This window comes from Acipenser ruthenus, chromosome 1 (genome assembly GCF_902713425.1).
Source record: "Acipenser ruthenus chromosome 1, fAciRut3.2 maternal haplotype, whole genome shotgun sequence".
NCBI lineage: Eukaryota > Metazoa > Chordata > Actinopteri > Acipenseriformes > Acipenseridae > Acipenser > Acipenser ruthenus.
Genome location: NC_081189.1, coordinates 27,057,302 through 27,073,178, shown reverse-complemented (window position 1 = coordinate 27,073,178; position 15,877 = coordinate 27,057,302). Strand labels below are relative to the sequence as shown.

At 37.4% G+C, this 15,877-nt stretch overlaps 1 protein-coding gene across 4 annotated transcripts in view; it reads right to left on the bottom strand.

Moving 5' to 3' along the window:
- Nucleotides 1-15,877, bottom strand: part of LOC117409376 (peptidyl-glycine alpha-amidating monooxygenase B) — a 96,592-nt gene that overhangs the window by 68,664 nt on the left and 12,051 nt on the right. For all 4 annotated transcript variants that reach the window (XM_059022860.1, XM_059022873.1, XM_059022877.1 and 1 more), the window contains exon 2: nt 755-1,291. In XM_059022860.1, the coding sequence (XP_058878843.1) occupies nt 755-846 (92 nt within the window). In that variant the 5' untranslated portion in view covers nt 847-1,291. The remainder of the gene's footprint in view (nt 1-754; nt 1,292-15,877) is intronic.

Here is a 15,877-nt window from a genome sequence, read left to right as displayed (position 1 = left end):
CATTAAAACAAAATGTACAGTATGGGAACTGCCTATTGCTTCATAAGAGTATAATATTACAGTATAAAAAGCACAACGCACTCATTAAAATACAGTATGTGGTAAATAAGACATACAAGAACAAGAATGCATTATTCATGCAGATGCAAAGGTTGTTCATGGATATACAATAACAAGGGAAGGAGTCCACTGTGAACAAAACAGGATGCTCACAATAGGATTCTCTCTAAAGAAAACACTTTCAAATCAAAATGAAACTACAGCCCCTTTGTAAGCAGATCCCTGTGGGGCACCTGAGCATTACAATAGGTTATGTTTCAATTTTGTTCTTTTAATTTCACTTAACATATCAAAACGTTTACTACATGGTATTCGAGATTAAAAACACATTGCATGTATCCAAGACATAATTGGTCAAACAACTGCATAAAAGTTGACACATAACCAGCTCTCTGCTTGGGTCTGACAGAGATATAAGCTACGTTAAGTTCAATCAATTTAAAACGCATAACTACTTTACAATTGAAATTTGTTATTACAGCCATTCACATAGACAACATTAATAATATTCAAAAGTACATTGTAACCACTTTTAACACAACTGTAGACCCAGAAAACACTCTAAATTAGGTTTCCCCTTCAGTACTACCGTATTAAAATAAAAAAAATAAAAACCTGCATTTCTATACCTTTGCACTGTAAACATGCACTTCAAGAACATTCACTATGTTTAAATATAGACATTGTAACCTACCTTTTAAAAACAGACAGTGGGCTTCTGGATCCCAAACAGTTGCCTTGGAAAATTAAAGAGAGTAACACAATGCTGCAAATGAGGGACCCCATGTCCACTCTGCTGCTGTTGGCCTGATCAGTGGAATAAGAAAGGGCAGTGCAGTTCTAAAATCAGCTGTGGACCAGACGATTAAGGAGATAAAGCAGGAGCAGCGGCGGCAGCATCAATTCAGCACTGGGTCATCATCGGCACTCTGTAGCACATGTCAGTCCATCTGTCTGAAAAAGGGGGTTGTGCTGGAAATCAAGGTGGTAGATGGGCTCTTCTGTTTGAATCTTTTTTAACAAGGCTCTCTTCTCTTGTTACACATGCACGCACTTGCACTCCCACGCTATATTCCTGGTGTCTGGTAAAAGGGAAGCGATACAAAAGTGACAGTGCTGTCTGTTTTCCTCCCCCAGAGGTTCTTTCCTGCTTTCAAGCAGAATTCTGCAGGTTATCACTCCAGCACACTGGGTAGCATCTCACAGCAGAGCATCAGTCTTCATTTTGAACCTGTGAAAACAGAAGCAGATAATGGATGACTGACATATTACAGCATTAGCCCTCAGCAAATCCCTGTTGGGCTCTTTATTACATTAGGATTTTGATAAGCTGTAGCCCAGCCCATGTGCTGAGAATGAGTCTGGTCTGTGGAATGAAGGTCTGGCAAGAGATTTTTTTTTCTTTTCTTTCATTAAAAATACATAAAAACAGTCTGCACTAGTATGCACAGCATGTCGCCAGAGTTATTCAGAGCTCTGCTTCAGTGACATGCAAATGGAAGGGTTGAAAGGATGCCTCAGAGAGAAATACAATAATCCAATCAGAGATAAAGCTTTCCACAGCAAAGAGGATTCCCCCACAAATGCACCCAGTCGTTCACCGTCAGGAGAGGAATATGTGCCCACATGATTTACCAACTGTACCGTTCACTGCAGCTCTAAAGTAGTCCTGGACACAATTAAGGGGGAGTGAATAGCATTCACTCAATCATTCTCAAGGAAAACTCCTTTGTACTTAGAGCAGAGAGAGGAACTGGCCTCTAGTGTGGAGGTGGCACTAGAATTTTATAAAGTATATATAAAAAAAGAAGAAAAAAAAGCTTTAATTCATGCAAGCACCGTGAATAGAAAGGGGGGGGGGGGGGGGGCACTCTCAATCCAGTCAATGCTCTCTAAGCAAACTTTTTTTCTTTTTTTTTTTAATGCATTCCCCAAAATGATAATTATGACCGTTAAAAGACAGAGGTCTAAAATCCGTCCCAGTCGCAGTATGGCTTTTGTCAAACAATTATAGATGTGCCACTGTTGACCAGCAATCTGCTTATCTCCATCTCTACAGTACATCTGTTCCAAGACCAATTTTGTCTTCATTGTGCACTGAAGAGGTCCACTTTCAGACCACTGGGAATTTTTAAAAAAAGTGGAAAATGAAAGGACTTGACTGTCACTAATGATCTAGTAGCATCATGTGTAAAGAACACTGGGAGTTGCTTTGTTTCTAACCTTACTGCATTTTCACTCTGCAGGGAGCTTGTTGCAAGGAAAAATCACAAGGAGCCAATGCCTCTCAGTACAGTAGAACTCCATACAGTACTGTAAGACAACGATCATTACAAACAGGGTTTAAAAAGAGCAACATTTTTATTTTATTTTTTAACTATGGGCTGAAATTTCTAAGAATGATGGGGATGGTTCAAATTTTATAACTGGATGGCTTTTTTTGAATGTGCTGTAGGGCAACTGCCTGATAACTGATGTGACATTTAATTTTAGATGGATATAATTTTGCATCCTGTAAATGCATGGCTTGAATGAGGGTACAGTACAACAGTCACCATTTGTACAGTACTGCAAGTAATATAAAGCAAACCAATCATGTCAATACAAAAACAGAGTAATTATCCAAAATGAGAATTACATTACTAAATAGGCATAAAGCTTATACCAACAGGTCTATGGTCTTACAGTATTACCAAATCTACTCATTGTAAAGTATGGGTAAAGCCAATAATCTTTGTTGTGACTACTGTAATACTGTATACTAGGGAAGGGCCGGTATACGATTACCACAGTATGACAACCGTCAAAAAAATAAAAAATAAATACAGTGGTTACCTTCATATCACACTGTACAGTACATCATGCAAGTTATAAAATGAAGACTTACAAAAAATGGAAAAATACTACTGTAAATGACTTAAATTACTGTATTTCACAGAATTAAGAAATGATTGCTTAAAAGACAAACATTGACTATCAGAGGCAATTATTGAAGAGCAGAGAGGAGTTGTTTATTTTTGGCATCGGGTAAATAATATACATATAGCAACACCATTAAAAATGTATGTTAATACTAAGACGTATGCTATATCTTTGCATTGCACAACTAAGCTTACAACGTTATTACTAATAATAATGAAACAAAAAAAACGATTCCTTCACATAACTAAAAAAGTTGGAATGCTGTAAATAACGAGAACACGTGGGCTATACCACTGCAGTGGCTTGTCTCTGCTATCGAGACATTGCATCTTGTATTATCAAAATAGAGTATAATCAATTCACAAAAAGATCTTCCTCAGACACTTTGCTAGCTGCAAGTATTAGAAGCATGTTTGCAGTAGAAAAATGCAAAGGCATGATCATGATGGTGCTTGATAGCGAGGTAGAATGGATGGAATGTTCAAGTGTGAGGCTGGCTGAGAAATCGGAGTAGAATCAAGACAAGACTGTAAAAAAAAAAAAATTAATATATTTTATATATATATATTATATATATATATATATATAATATATATATATATATATATAATATATATATATATATATATATATATATATATATATATATATATATATATATATATTCAAATGAATATAGCCTTTTCCTTCACTTGGTTCATACAGTAGGAACACAGGAACATAGATAGCATTAACCGTTGTATACCGTAACCATGGTAATTGTGGTGTAGAATAACAGGAACTGTATCAGCACTGTAATGTACCCAAACCACAAAACTGGCATGACGACTCACCCCTTGTGGCAGGGCAGGAGACTTGCAGATGAAGAGTGGGTTTTTTGGTCTTTAGTTTGTAAAGAGTATTGTGTAAAAATGTGTGTACATTTATTGTGTCATTACTGTAAATAATTAATGAAGTACCCAACGCTCCTAGGAGAGCCTGCCTGCTGTGTGACTGCCAGCTGTGGAATCTAATCAACAGGTAGGTGTGATCCAGGGAGGCGTCGGGTATAAAACAGCCCTGTTTGTTTACCTCAGGGCTGCTGCAAAGCCAAAGCAGACTGCCTGAAGACCGTCCACGCTACTCGGACATAGAGACCGAAATACCTTTCTGAAATCCTACGATCGCCCCGATAGTGAAACGGGATCGGAACCAAAAGAAGCCAAAACCGCCGACAGCGGGATGTGTCGCCGGAGTCGGTTTGTGTCTATGCAAGTAAAGATTAGTTCAGGGATGGTAGAGCCCCATGAAGTATAGCAAGGTCTGCAAGCGGGACCTCCTACTCCATTAGGGAGTGGAGCACACTGTTTTCATGGCACCTTTTGTTTTATAGTTTTTGTACCGTGTTTTGATTTTGCTTTAAGCACATTCCCCTGTATGTCCTCAGTGCGCTACCATTGCTGGTAGTGTCAAATGAGCTGCTGTCTGTCTGTAAATCAAACTTGCACGCCTGCGGGGTGTGTCAACTTCAACCTCCGTCTCAGTCTCCTGCCTGTCACTCAGCAGTAAATGCACACACCCATACCCCTACTGTATACTATAATAAACAAGTCTGATATTTTAAAGAAAGTAACTGTAACTATAATTATTTCTGGCTTGCAGTTGAAACATGAAGAGTTCTGTTTTAAAGCAGTGCAGTCCAATCCTTCCTTTTGCTAGGATTAGGTTACATTAAAACACATTTCTACAGCACTGCAAACCAGTCAATGAAATCAGAAGCAACATTAAATACATTCTTCTAAAGACTGTAACCTTGTTCATGCAACATACCTAACCCTCTCTGGCATTCATACAAGTTCAAAGTTAGAAGTGTTGATTTCTTTTCATGTGTTTTCACTTAATAAAGATGTATTTATCAAAGTCAAGCACTGCATTGGCATGGATAGACACTTGTGCACTGATACGGTAGGCTTCTAGATGGATAATGCTGGAATATTATTGGCCTGCAACTGTAGCTGCATACTACAGTAATTTAATACTGATGCAACTAATTTATTCATCTCGTGAAATGTCCTTTTGACTTGGCCTACACTTGCTTGTTACATTGCAAAACACTTGCTTATTGGTTTGAAAGATACCTCCTTCAATTGGGATTGAATGCACAAACTTAGTTCTCAGAGGAAGCGAGGGTCATTCCACATCAAAAGGACCAATGTTCCCTACCTCACCATCTCAGATTATTTTGATATGACATTCTTTATGAATGTACCTGGGAGTGTTTTAGGAAGAACCCCAAAATATTAGCTGTCAACTCTTTTTTTTTTTTTTTAATTTATAGGCCAATATTTTTCCAGTCTTACAAAAAGCATAGCATTAGTACATATTACTGTAAGTGTGTACAGATTATCTGCTATCCCTTTTGAATTCTGGTGGTGCTGCAGGGATACAATTTCTGTCCTGATGTCCAGAGGGCTCATAACTCAGTAACCCTGCAACACTAATACTGCAGTCTTTGCTGTCGTTAGATAACCTGGAGAAACTACAGAGAAGGCAAGAACTACAGTGGTTCAGGAGTTCTCACAAATACAATATGGCATTTCTATTACAGTAGTAATACATTATGATATTAAGTCAGAAAAACGGGACCTTAACTGCTGAAACCTCGTGAGCCACAAGCACGATTCCTGCTCTGGGTTACATGAGTTTTTACAGCTATTTTTACTGTGAGAAAGCAATTGACCCTGCCCTTAAAGTTGCACTGCCAAAAGGACATCCTTTTGCTGTTTCACGATGTATTTGCATGAGAACGTCACAGTCATGACTGTAGAGTCGATTTTCATGTGTAAATCCTTCAAAAGGGCCTTTTAGTATACCATACATCTAACAAATGCGTCCTACTCATATGAAATATGGCAAATCACACTGTATACATAATATTATTATTATTATTATTATTATTTGTTTATTTAGCAGACGCCTTTATCCAAGGCAACTTAAATAGTCTAGGGTGTGTGAACTATGTATCAGCTGCAGAGTCACTTACAATTATGTCTCACCCGAAAGACGGAGCACAAGGAGGTTAAGTGACTTGCTCAAGGTCACACAATGAGTCAGTGGCTGAGGTGGGATTTTAACTGGGGACATCCTGGTTACAAGCCCTTTTCTTTAACCACTGGACCACACAGCCTCTAATATGTATTTTATGTTCTACATAAATAATATTTATCAGAATGTAAAAATGTATGTAAACCTGCTGACTGAAAAAAAGCAAATGTCAAATGAATATCAGTATCAATCAGATAAAGGTTAATTAAGGAACCACCCCCCTTTTATTAACAAAAAACAGCTGACTCCTCCAGGGAAATTTCCACAGTACATGCAACCATTAGTCTGCTAAGCCATGACAAATGCTAGATCATTAAAATATATTTCAGTTCATACAAGGTCCACAAGTATCTTGCAGCAATTAAAACAGATTTTTCTCTGCAACTCTTCCTATCCTAACGAAACATTAAATCAGGTCAAAACAATAATACTGGATGTTGCCCTTTTTTACTTTATAAATAGTATCTTGGTTTTAGAGAGCTGATGGTTATTAATTAGTTACTCTATTCATCTGAGCAAAGTCTCAACAGCAGAGCCCAAGGAATTGAATGCTAACTTGCCAATTTATATGTTATTATTATTAGGAGAAAATCTAAGAATCCTAGATGGATTTAACTTACTGGTCTTTGCAGAATTTTAGTACAAATGATTCAAAGTTTAAACTTGACTTGTGCTTTTGTGAACAAAAACAAAGCACACCCAGTGGCATAACGTATGGAATCCGAGGGCACCTCTGTCATGTCTGTGTACAGTGTGTGGAAAATAAAGGGCTATAAAGTGAAAAATACTGTATAAACTGAAAAGAAATACATTAATATGATGGGCCATTTGATACAGGAGTTTATTTTAATGAGCTGAAATGTATAAATTCCTGACCCTCATTCTACTGGATTCTACTATTCTTTATGTGTGATTTCACTAATGATGTGCCTACCATTTATGTCAAGTCAAAATTATCTGACTGGAGTTCCATATAATATCTGCTCACTATAAAATATTCTATAAACATTTGATTGGAGTCAACAAGCCTTGGAGACTGTGCTGACAAATGCTCCTCTTACACTAGATGAAAGCTGCACCAACTAAAATCATTTGTGTACAACCAACTATTGTATCCGTCTGGTTTTAATAAAGTCCCTTGCGGATTCTACTCTGTTGCTATAATGGCCGGAAACCTATTTAATACACTGACTGAGTAACAAAGCTTCCTTTGGTACAGCGTCTGTATTATCTTTTGTTGTTTATTTCATACCATAAAAACACAATTGTTCCTTGCAATAAAAAAAAAAAAAAAAAACACAGTACTGTATTTGTGGTTTTACAGTATCCAGATCAAAATAAACTTCACTTCTCCTGACAATTACAAGGGATATTCAGAGACACAGTATGTGTTTGTGGTGATCATACAACTTATGCTATATGGAGTAGTATAGAGCATATAAAGTATGGCTGGAGGTCAATAGGGAACTCTTTTCTCAACATAGCCTGTAGTATCTGAAATCACTAGAACTATTTTTCATTAAAATGACTCTGGATGGGTGCAACAGGATTTGTCCCTCTTAAAGGGAAAACTGTATTGCAGTTAAATTGTGAAAAAGTCATTCATTTCTACTCTCCAACAGCAATTGTGGACCTAGGACAATGTTGTACAGTATCTCTCTGCTAATAGCAAGGTTTACAGCTACAGTTGTGTGTGTTCGGGAAATACAGCATTAAAACCCATCGAAATACAGTAAACTGGGGGTCCCCGAGTGGCTCATTTGGTAAAAGCAAAGCCATGTGGTGTGCAGAGCGAGTCATACAGCACATGTTCGCATGCTGGCTGTGTGTAGTCACCGGTCTTCACTGGGGATTCTGAAGGGTGCGTCTCTGGCGTTCCCGTGGGTTAGGCCGGCAAGGACAGCTTCATCGTATTGTGCTACAGCAAACTAGCCAGGTGCCCAGTGAGCTCACAGCAGACACCTGCAGGGCTGGCCTTTGTCCACCAGAGGCAGCCAGCTCACCAACATCTGCTCTTGAGTTCCTGGGTTTAAAAGAGGAAGCTGGCTTGGTCTTGGGATCGGAGGATGCCCATTGAACCTTCAGATCTCCTGAGCTGTGTGGGGAATGGCTGCGGTGAGAAGAAGAAGGAAGAAAAAAAAAAATGGACATTCCAAATTGGGGTGAAAATCTGGGGTAAAATAATGACGCTGTATCAACTGCAGCTGTGAAGATATTGTATATAGCTAAATAGTATATGTGTATGCAATAAGGCCCGACAGGTTGTCCGCACACGTCGAATATATGGACGCCTCCAACACCTGAGAAGACCGGGAGGAATAAAAATAAATTCAATGCCGTCTTGGATTTCAATCATGTTTTAAGGTCTGTGTCGGAGTACGGTGGATAATGTGCAGACGTGTCTATGTGGCTTTCTGTACCGTTTACAAACTGCTAGAAATACATTATTTGAAGTGATGAAGTCGGGATGAGTATGTATATTGACAGATTGCCCAGCCTTGTTTTCATTTAGACTGGAGTTTATTCTAGCTCGGAGACTAATGTAGCTTGAAATTTTATATTCTCCTTACATTTCTATAGAAATCCCTTTGTATTTTATAAAGATTTTCTAAAGACGTTCATTTTCCACAGATGAGACCATTTGTTTGTTTCAGCCAGTCCTGAAAGACAGCGATTATTTTTTTGATGGTATATTTTTCTGTTTTTCTATCTTCCAGTTCATTTAATTGTTCTTCATCCAAATGTCTAATTACTACTTTGGGGATTTCTTTTCTGGTAATTGGTCACTCGGTTTTATAGTTACTGTACATCTGTAACTGTAAACAAGCTACCGGTACTGAATTCTGAGAGACAGCGCAGTCATTTCGATTATGTGACAAGGCTCCAACAGTCCATATCCATCTAATATACAGTCAGCTGGAACCTTGCTTGACCAATCACATTGCTTGTTTCACGTTGCCAAACCCGGATTATAAAGAGAGACACATCAGCCATGGCCAAAAGTTCTGTAGCACCTAGAATTTTAGGAGACAATTCAATTTAAACCCAACACCACACACACACACACACACATAATTTAGATCTTTATTTAACATCATGTAAATCAAAGAAATTACAAAATGATATCATTTACTGGAAGCCACAATAGTAGTACAGTATTTCCTGCTAGGATTTTGAAATTTTGGTCAGTTTTTCAATAAGTATATGGAAAACTACAAAGCGGTATGTAATTCAATATGTTCACGTAACATTATTGAGCAGGTTTCATTCGACTTTATGAAGCAAAATCTGTTAATTCTATAGGGCTATGCAAAACTTTTGGCCATAGCCATATACCGGAAGGAACATTTTAAAGCGAAATGGTTCCTTGTTCAGTAAATAAATGTACTGTACCGAGCATTCATATTTTAAAAACTGTACCTTTGTACATGGTAGAGTAATTATATTTAAATGACCAACTCTTTAAGTCTCATTAACTTCAATGGCTATAGTACTGCAACCATTATTGTGAAACAAAGTGCTTTAAGGCAAGTTATTTGCAGAGTTTTTAGTTAACCTCCAGACACCTTGCCTCCCACAGCAACCAATTTCAGTATTCAATTCAATAAGCCTATAAGCATTTTTTTTTTGCTCTTCTGTTCTATACAAGGACACTGCATTCAAAAAAGGTCTTTCTTTCCAATTCCAGTTCCCATGATCCATCAGTTTCACCTACACAATTACAAGACTTCCACAACACAAAGCAAGGAAACAGGAAAGCCTCCTGCGCACCCGGGCAGCATTTAGAAAGGTCAGAATTGACGTATATAGGGAGCTCTCTTCAACTGCAAACATGTCAATCATTTGCCAACTGTAATTTTTGTTTTCTTTACCATTCTTGATTGAACATCTTTTTACAACCTCTCCCTACAGTAGTTTAATACATTTAACCTCTGTATGCACTGTGCAGTGCAGTCCAACTGCAACCTTGACATCTTCTCTTTATGAGCCCCTTCAATCATATCATGCTGTATTGATGACTAAAATTCCTTTAAATCAATAGAGCGTCACCACATTTACCCTTTTCACTGCCATGGCAAATTCAACACTCCCTCTCCTGCCATGGAATAAACTGCAACTTCACATCAACAAGTGTGAGTATAGAACAGGAAGGTGAAAAAACATTCCCGTTCAAATGATACAGTACTGTATACAGCAAGTCAAGTTAATTTATTTCTTGTGAGCGGCACTGGCGTTTTCAGTCTTTTCTACAGAAAAGGTATGTGCAATGGTCAGATAAGCTGCGTACCTGCTGTTTTTACACATTAAAAAAATCAGAAATACGCACTAAATTTAAATTTAGTGTGTAAAAATACGTATAGCAATTTTCCTGCACAGCTTGCTTGGAAATCGGTACTTATGGCACTTGTGATGTAATCATCTTTATCAAGTTATTATTTTATTTTATTTTTTAATTTTACCCCGTTTCTCCCATTTGATATATCCAATTGTATTTTAAGCTCAGCTCACCGCTACCACCCCACCATATCCTGCACTCCCCCGCGGAGCACTTTGACCGGATGCGCCACTCAGGATCCCGGATGTTATTTTTTTCAATTTTTTTTTTTTTTTTTTTTTTTTTACTATTCATGAATTGTTGATAAAATCTGTAATTGTTCAAACAATGGCATCTCATTACCATACCACAGAATATCTTTGAGATGTCATCTTTATTTAATGTACTTGTTTAAGCATATATATATATATACACACACACACACACACACACACACACACACACACACACATACTCCATCCCGACTCATTGCATCCACTTCATAATGTTCACATACCACCTGAAAGTCACAAAATAGATTAATGAGATGATAGGACAAAAAAAACAAACAATGATTAATTTAAGAAGATCTAGGCCTACTTAAAATGCTATTCATATTTCCATACTTGTGTGACAACACCCGGAAACAGAACATAGACATATTCAACCAATTATTGTAAATTAAACCTGCTCTAAAATGGAGTTCTACAAAATTAATTATATCAGATTGATAATAACAAAATCTTCCCTGGTGAAACTTCCTGGTTGCTGGTATTCTTTTAAGGGATGGGGGTACTAGTTCAGCACTCCCTTCGATATCTTTTTCAGTTACCCTGTAAAGCTTGAGCTGTGAGAGTTGCTCCATTAGTGTGTCAACATCTGGTACATCTGTTCCGTGGGCAACGACGTTGTCAGCCGAATTCTTAAGCGCTCCTCCAACACCATCAGGGGCTCCTTTTCCATGGGATGCTCCACTATAACTCCACTTAACGTACTGAAATCCCTTCATGAAAGTCAGTCCTGCAGCTTCTTACCCACAACCAGACCTGCTTTAATAAGACCAGCAACCCTACCCGAACGCGCAAATGTTTGTCCTTTACATACTGCCTGCGGCTCCCACATTCATACACAGATATCTCTACCATTCTCCACAGATTGAGTTCATACAATAGGCTATACAGCGTGGTAGCTTTCTCTAGTGGTCTGGAAATATTTTAACATATTAACTATCTCTACTTACTTTACTATAAAATACATTCCTTTCATTCCACCAGTTGAAAGGGAGCTACACCTGTGCTTTTGCCGAGATGTACCATAAACAATGACAGGTTTTACAAGCCACGAATCCAGTCGTATGTTCATTATTTTCCGTTCGCTATTATTCCAAAAGAATTCCACACTTCTGATTTACCTCTCTAACTATTATTCACATGATATAAACCCTGCGCTACATTTTGTTTCACCTCGTCCAGAGACATTTTTAATATCACCAAGCAGACGTGATAAAGGGATCTTGCGACGCATCAAACAAGCGGCAACACAAACCGAGAACACTTAGTCAGCTGACTCCTCCATAACCGTCTCCTGCTTTAGTGCAGAAAATACCGGTTCTAATACATTATTTGGGAAAGGGTTACAGACGAGTACGCTGAAAGAAGAGAAAATGTTTTTGGCGATTCAAAATTCAGACCCGAGCCTGATACAAAGTTAAATTTTTTGACCCGCCCCGAACCGCGAAAAAGTTCACATTCCGACCCGAACCCGACCCAATGCAGGACACTAATAAAAGGCACTGTGGCAGTGAGGTACTGTAGAAACATGTGTTGTTTCTATACCAAGATGTTGAGCCATCGGATATAGTAATCCAGCACAAGTTCCAAATGAGCCCATGTGGTGACATCATCATGCAGAGATGGTTGCAAATTATTCTACCCTACCACCACTCGGGTAGATAACTCCAGTATGGAGTGTTACTTGGGCATGTGATCCTCTGAAGAGGGTCTCCTTCACCTCCTTATGGTACTTACAGACATCATTTTCACATCTTATTTTGGAGGTAAAATAAGATGTGGTTTCTATGTTCAGCTTTAACTAGCACTACTTACTGATCCCATCTATATTTTAGAATGTTTTTAAATCTATTTTTTTTAAATATAAATTCAAATGTTCTTAATTTAACTCCATACAACAGTGTATCCTTATTCTTAATTGTATCTCACTTTATGTATTATACACCAACAAATGTATGTAAACATTAGTGCAATACATTATTTCTCCAATAGAAAGTTAAGATATATATTTTTTATTTAATAATCATTTCTATATACCTATTTATTGTAGATTATCTATTATACATAAGGGATAAGCCACTTGATTTAAGAGGCAATATACAGTATATATGGATCTCTTTCCTTTCTTCAATACTCCTCTAGAAGCTCAGCACTACTCTGGATCTTTTCTCTGTGTTTCTGTACCCTTGCTCGCGCAATTTTTAATGAATAAAAGGAAATGGCTCACTAAAAAAAAAAAAAGTAATTGAAGAAAAGACAAATTCAACAATAATCTGCTCTAGGGCAGATATTATAAGTAGCTAGAAATAGCATCGTTTTCTATAACAAGTCTTACAGTTATCACTACCGTAATGTTACATCTCATTACCGCAATGGGTTTCTGATTAGATAACTGACACAGTAATGAGAAGGCCTATCATGATTCTGCTACTATACTTGGCAGCCATAGTGATTTTCAAAAGACATGGCCTTGAAAGCGCAGGCACTTATGTCTTACATTCTACAAATTACAGTAATGAGATCAATAAGTGGGACACACAGGGGATACCAGGGTAAACTGTGAACTTATAGAAAAATACTCACCTTGGGTCCATCTTGAAGATAACTTGGTTTGAGAATTATGGGTAATCAAAACTTTATTTAAAACTTCCAAGAATCACTGGAGAACTTGAAGAAATATTACGGTAATTTGACAAATTCCTTCGGACATGTAGCATTTCTCAAAAAAAAAAACAATAATTATAAAAGATGTACTTTCAAAATGCATAGATTATTGTAAACAGTGAAAAATGCTGCACAATATACATATTTATTTATGGGATATACATTCACTGTTTTATGAATAAATGTTTAAGAAAACTTAAGAAAAAAAAAACTTTGGATACATTACAGTAATGAGATTTCAAGAACAAAAAACATAAATATTAACAAGAGAAAAAAAACACTTTACTGCAAGCAAAGTATTGCCTTTCTGTACAATGATACATTGTGATTTAACAAAACCTAAATTTCAGATTTGAACCCAGGGTTCCACAGTTAAAAGTCTAGACATACTGTCCCACCCCGACAGCAGGACCAATTCTTAAGATCATTCAATACACCACATCTTATAGTACCCTTGTGTAGTAAAGTTATGTGACCACATTGTTCTAATGTTTTACCACTGAGGCAAGTGCGAGGTCTAATTTCTTTGTATTGTTTTTGAAAACAGGTGATGCAGCAATGTCATTTCACACAAATACTGTATTGAATTGCCCCTGTCATTTCATTATCCAATACACTCAAACAGCCTTTAGTTTCCAGCTAATTTATTAGCTAATCACCAGATCATTACCATACATTTAGAAAAACTACAGTATGACAAATTCAGAAAGCTGTGCCTTAAGGTAATGAAGCCTTACAAGAGCAGTACCTACAGTATGTACAGACATGCAAAGTCAAAGTCATTTACTGGTATAGTTTTGCATGGCAAGAGAACAGCACTGAAGCAACAAATATTGAAAGAGCAAAATTATACAGCCTGCTCATTTAACTTTCAAACAAAAGTTTATACACCCTAGGCTTTACATGTGAGCGCACATCCACTCCAGCCACACGTACAGTACTGCACACCTTGCATGATCTGAAATGCAGACATAAATGTCCATGTACAGTATAACCATTGACTTCTGACCATCAGTAATACATCTTACAGTACAAATGTATGCTCCTTTTGGGTAGAACCAACAGCAACAAACTACTGTACTGTGCATTCCTGTGATAACTGGATAATGGGGAACTATAGCACAGCCTCTGAATGTCTACTGTAGATCCGATACTGCACCTGTGCAATAGCTTTGGTTTAGACATTTCATAACCACTTGAGGGAGTAATGCAGACATGGGACAAAAGCCACACACATTTGTTGCACGTATTCAAGACACGTTTTCCTAACCCTCCTCCCTCTCCTTCCCCCAGTTGTGAAATCACTTTAGCATACGTGACAGGGAGCTCAAACACAAGACAGCAGCTGGCACAGTCATATTAATGACAAAATAAACCCAAGTTCTCTGCGCTGTAACACAGAAACTACATGGTTGAGTTGTGCTTATGGGACAGAATAAAGTACAGTACATTTTCCAAGAGATCATTCTCATGGCTCGCGTTAAAACCCTTCCCCAAAAAAACACACACAAGGGTTCATGTACAGTACCTTTTAGAAGTCGATTTTAGTTAAGGCTAGAGTGTACTGTACTTGCAGAAAAACACACACAAATTATATAGTATTACTGTATGTAACAAGATAAACATTTTTAAGAATCAAAAAGTAGGGGCCATGTTTAGCTCAAAACTGTTCAGCCAAAATTTGGAATGATGAATTCTGCCCATAAAAGTGTTTTTTGCATTAAGAAACATGGAAGTTTCAAGAAATTCTTCACAGCCAATATGAATTCTTGTCCGATGAGGACATGTTTCATTCTATCACTCTGAACAATTTGTTCTAAACAGTATCCTGCCTGCTAGACGTTAGTCACATGTGCATTTTAGAACTAAATGTCAGACACCAAAGCCACTGCAATGTTTTTGAAAAAGATAATGCTTTAATTCCAGTTTGTGTCGTGCTTCAAGTTGTTTCTGCCAAATTAAAAGCCTCCCTTTGGTCTTCCAAATACAGTACAGTGGATTAAGAATCCATTGATCATACTCTACAATGTATGGCAGTGGTTTATTTGTAGTACTTCTAGTTTGAATTTGACATGATTGTGTTATATAATGTATCCATTTGTTTTCCCAAATTAGAATTAGGAAAATACTGTAAGCAAGCATGCAGTATTACACAATGTTAAGTTATCATTTGCTATTAAAATGATTTAAAAACTATTCCATATACAGTATTGTGTAATGATCAGACACTAGCCAGTTTGAAAAAGAAACATCTTATTATGTCTTTCTTCCTATTGTAAAGATATCACTGCATCTCTCCTAAAAGCATACAGCAACAACTTCATAACCTGGGGGGATATTACTGTACTGTAATACACATCTGTAGTGTCAGTGCAGTTACTGTATAGTATCTTCAGTTCTGCCATTTACTGTACCTTGAGAGATGGGCATTAGGCTTGGTATCAGAGGCCAGTGCTGGTAATCACAAATGCTCAAAACATCATCTTTGACCAAAGACACAAACACATTTTTATTCCAGAGTTCCTGATAAAACAAGCACACT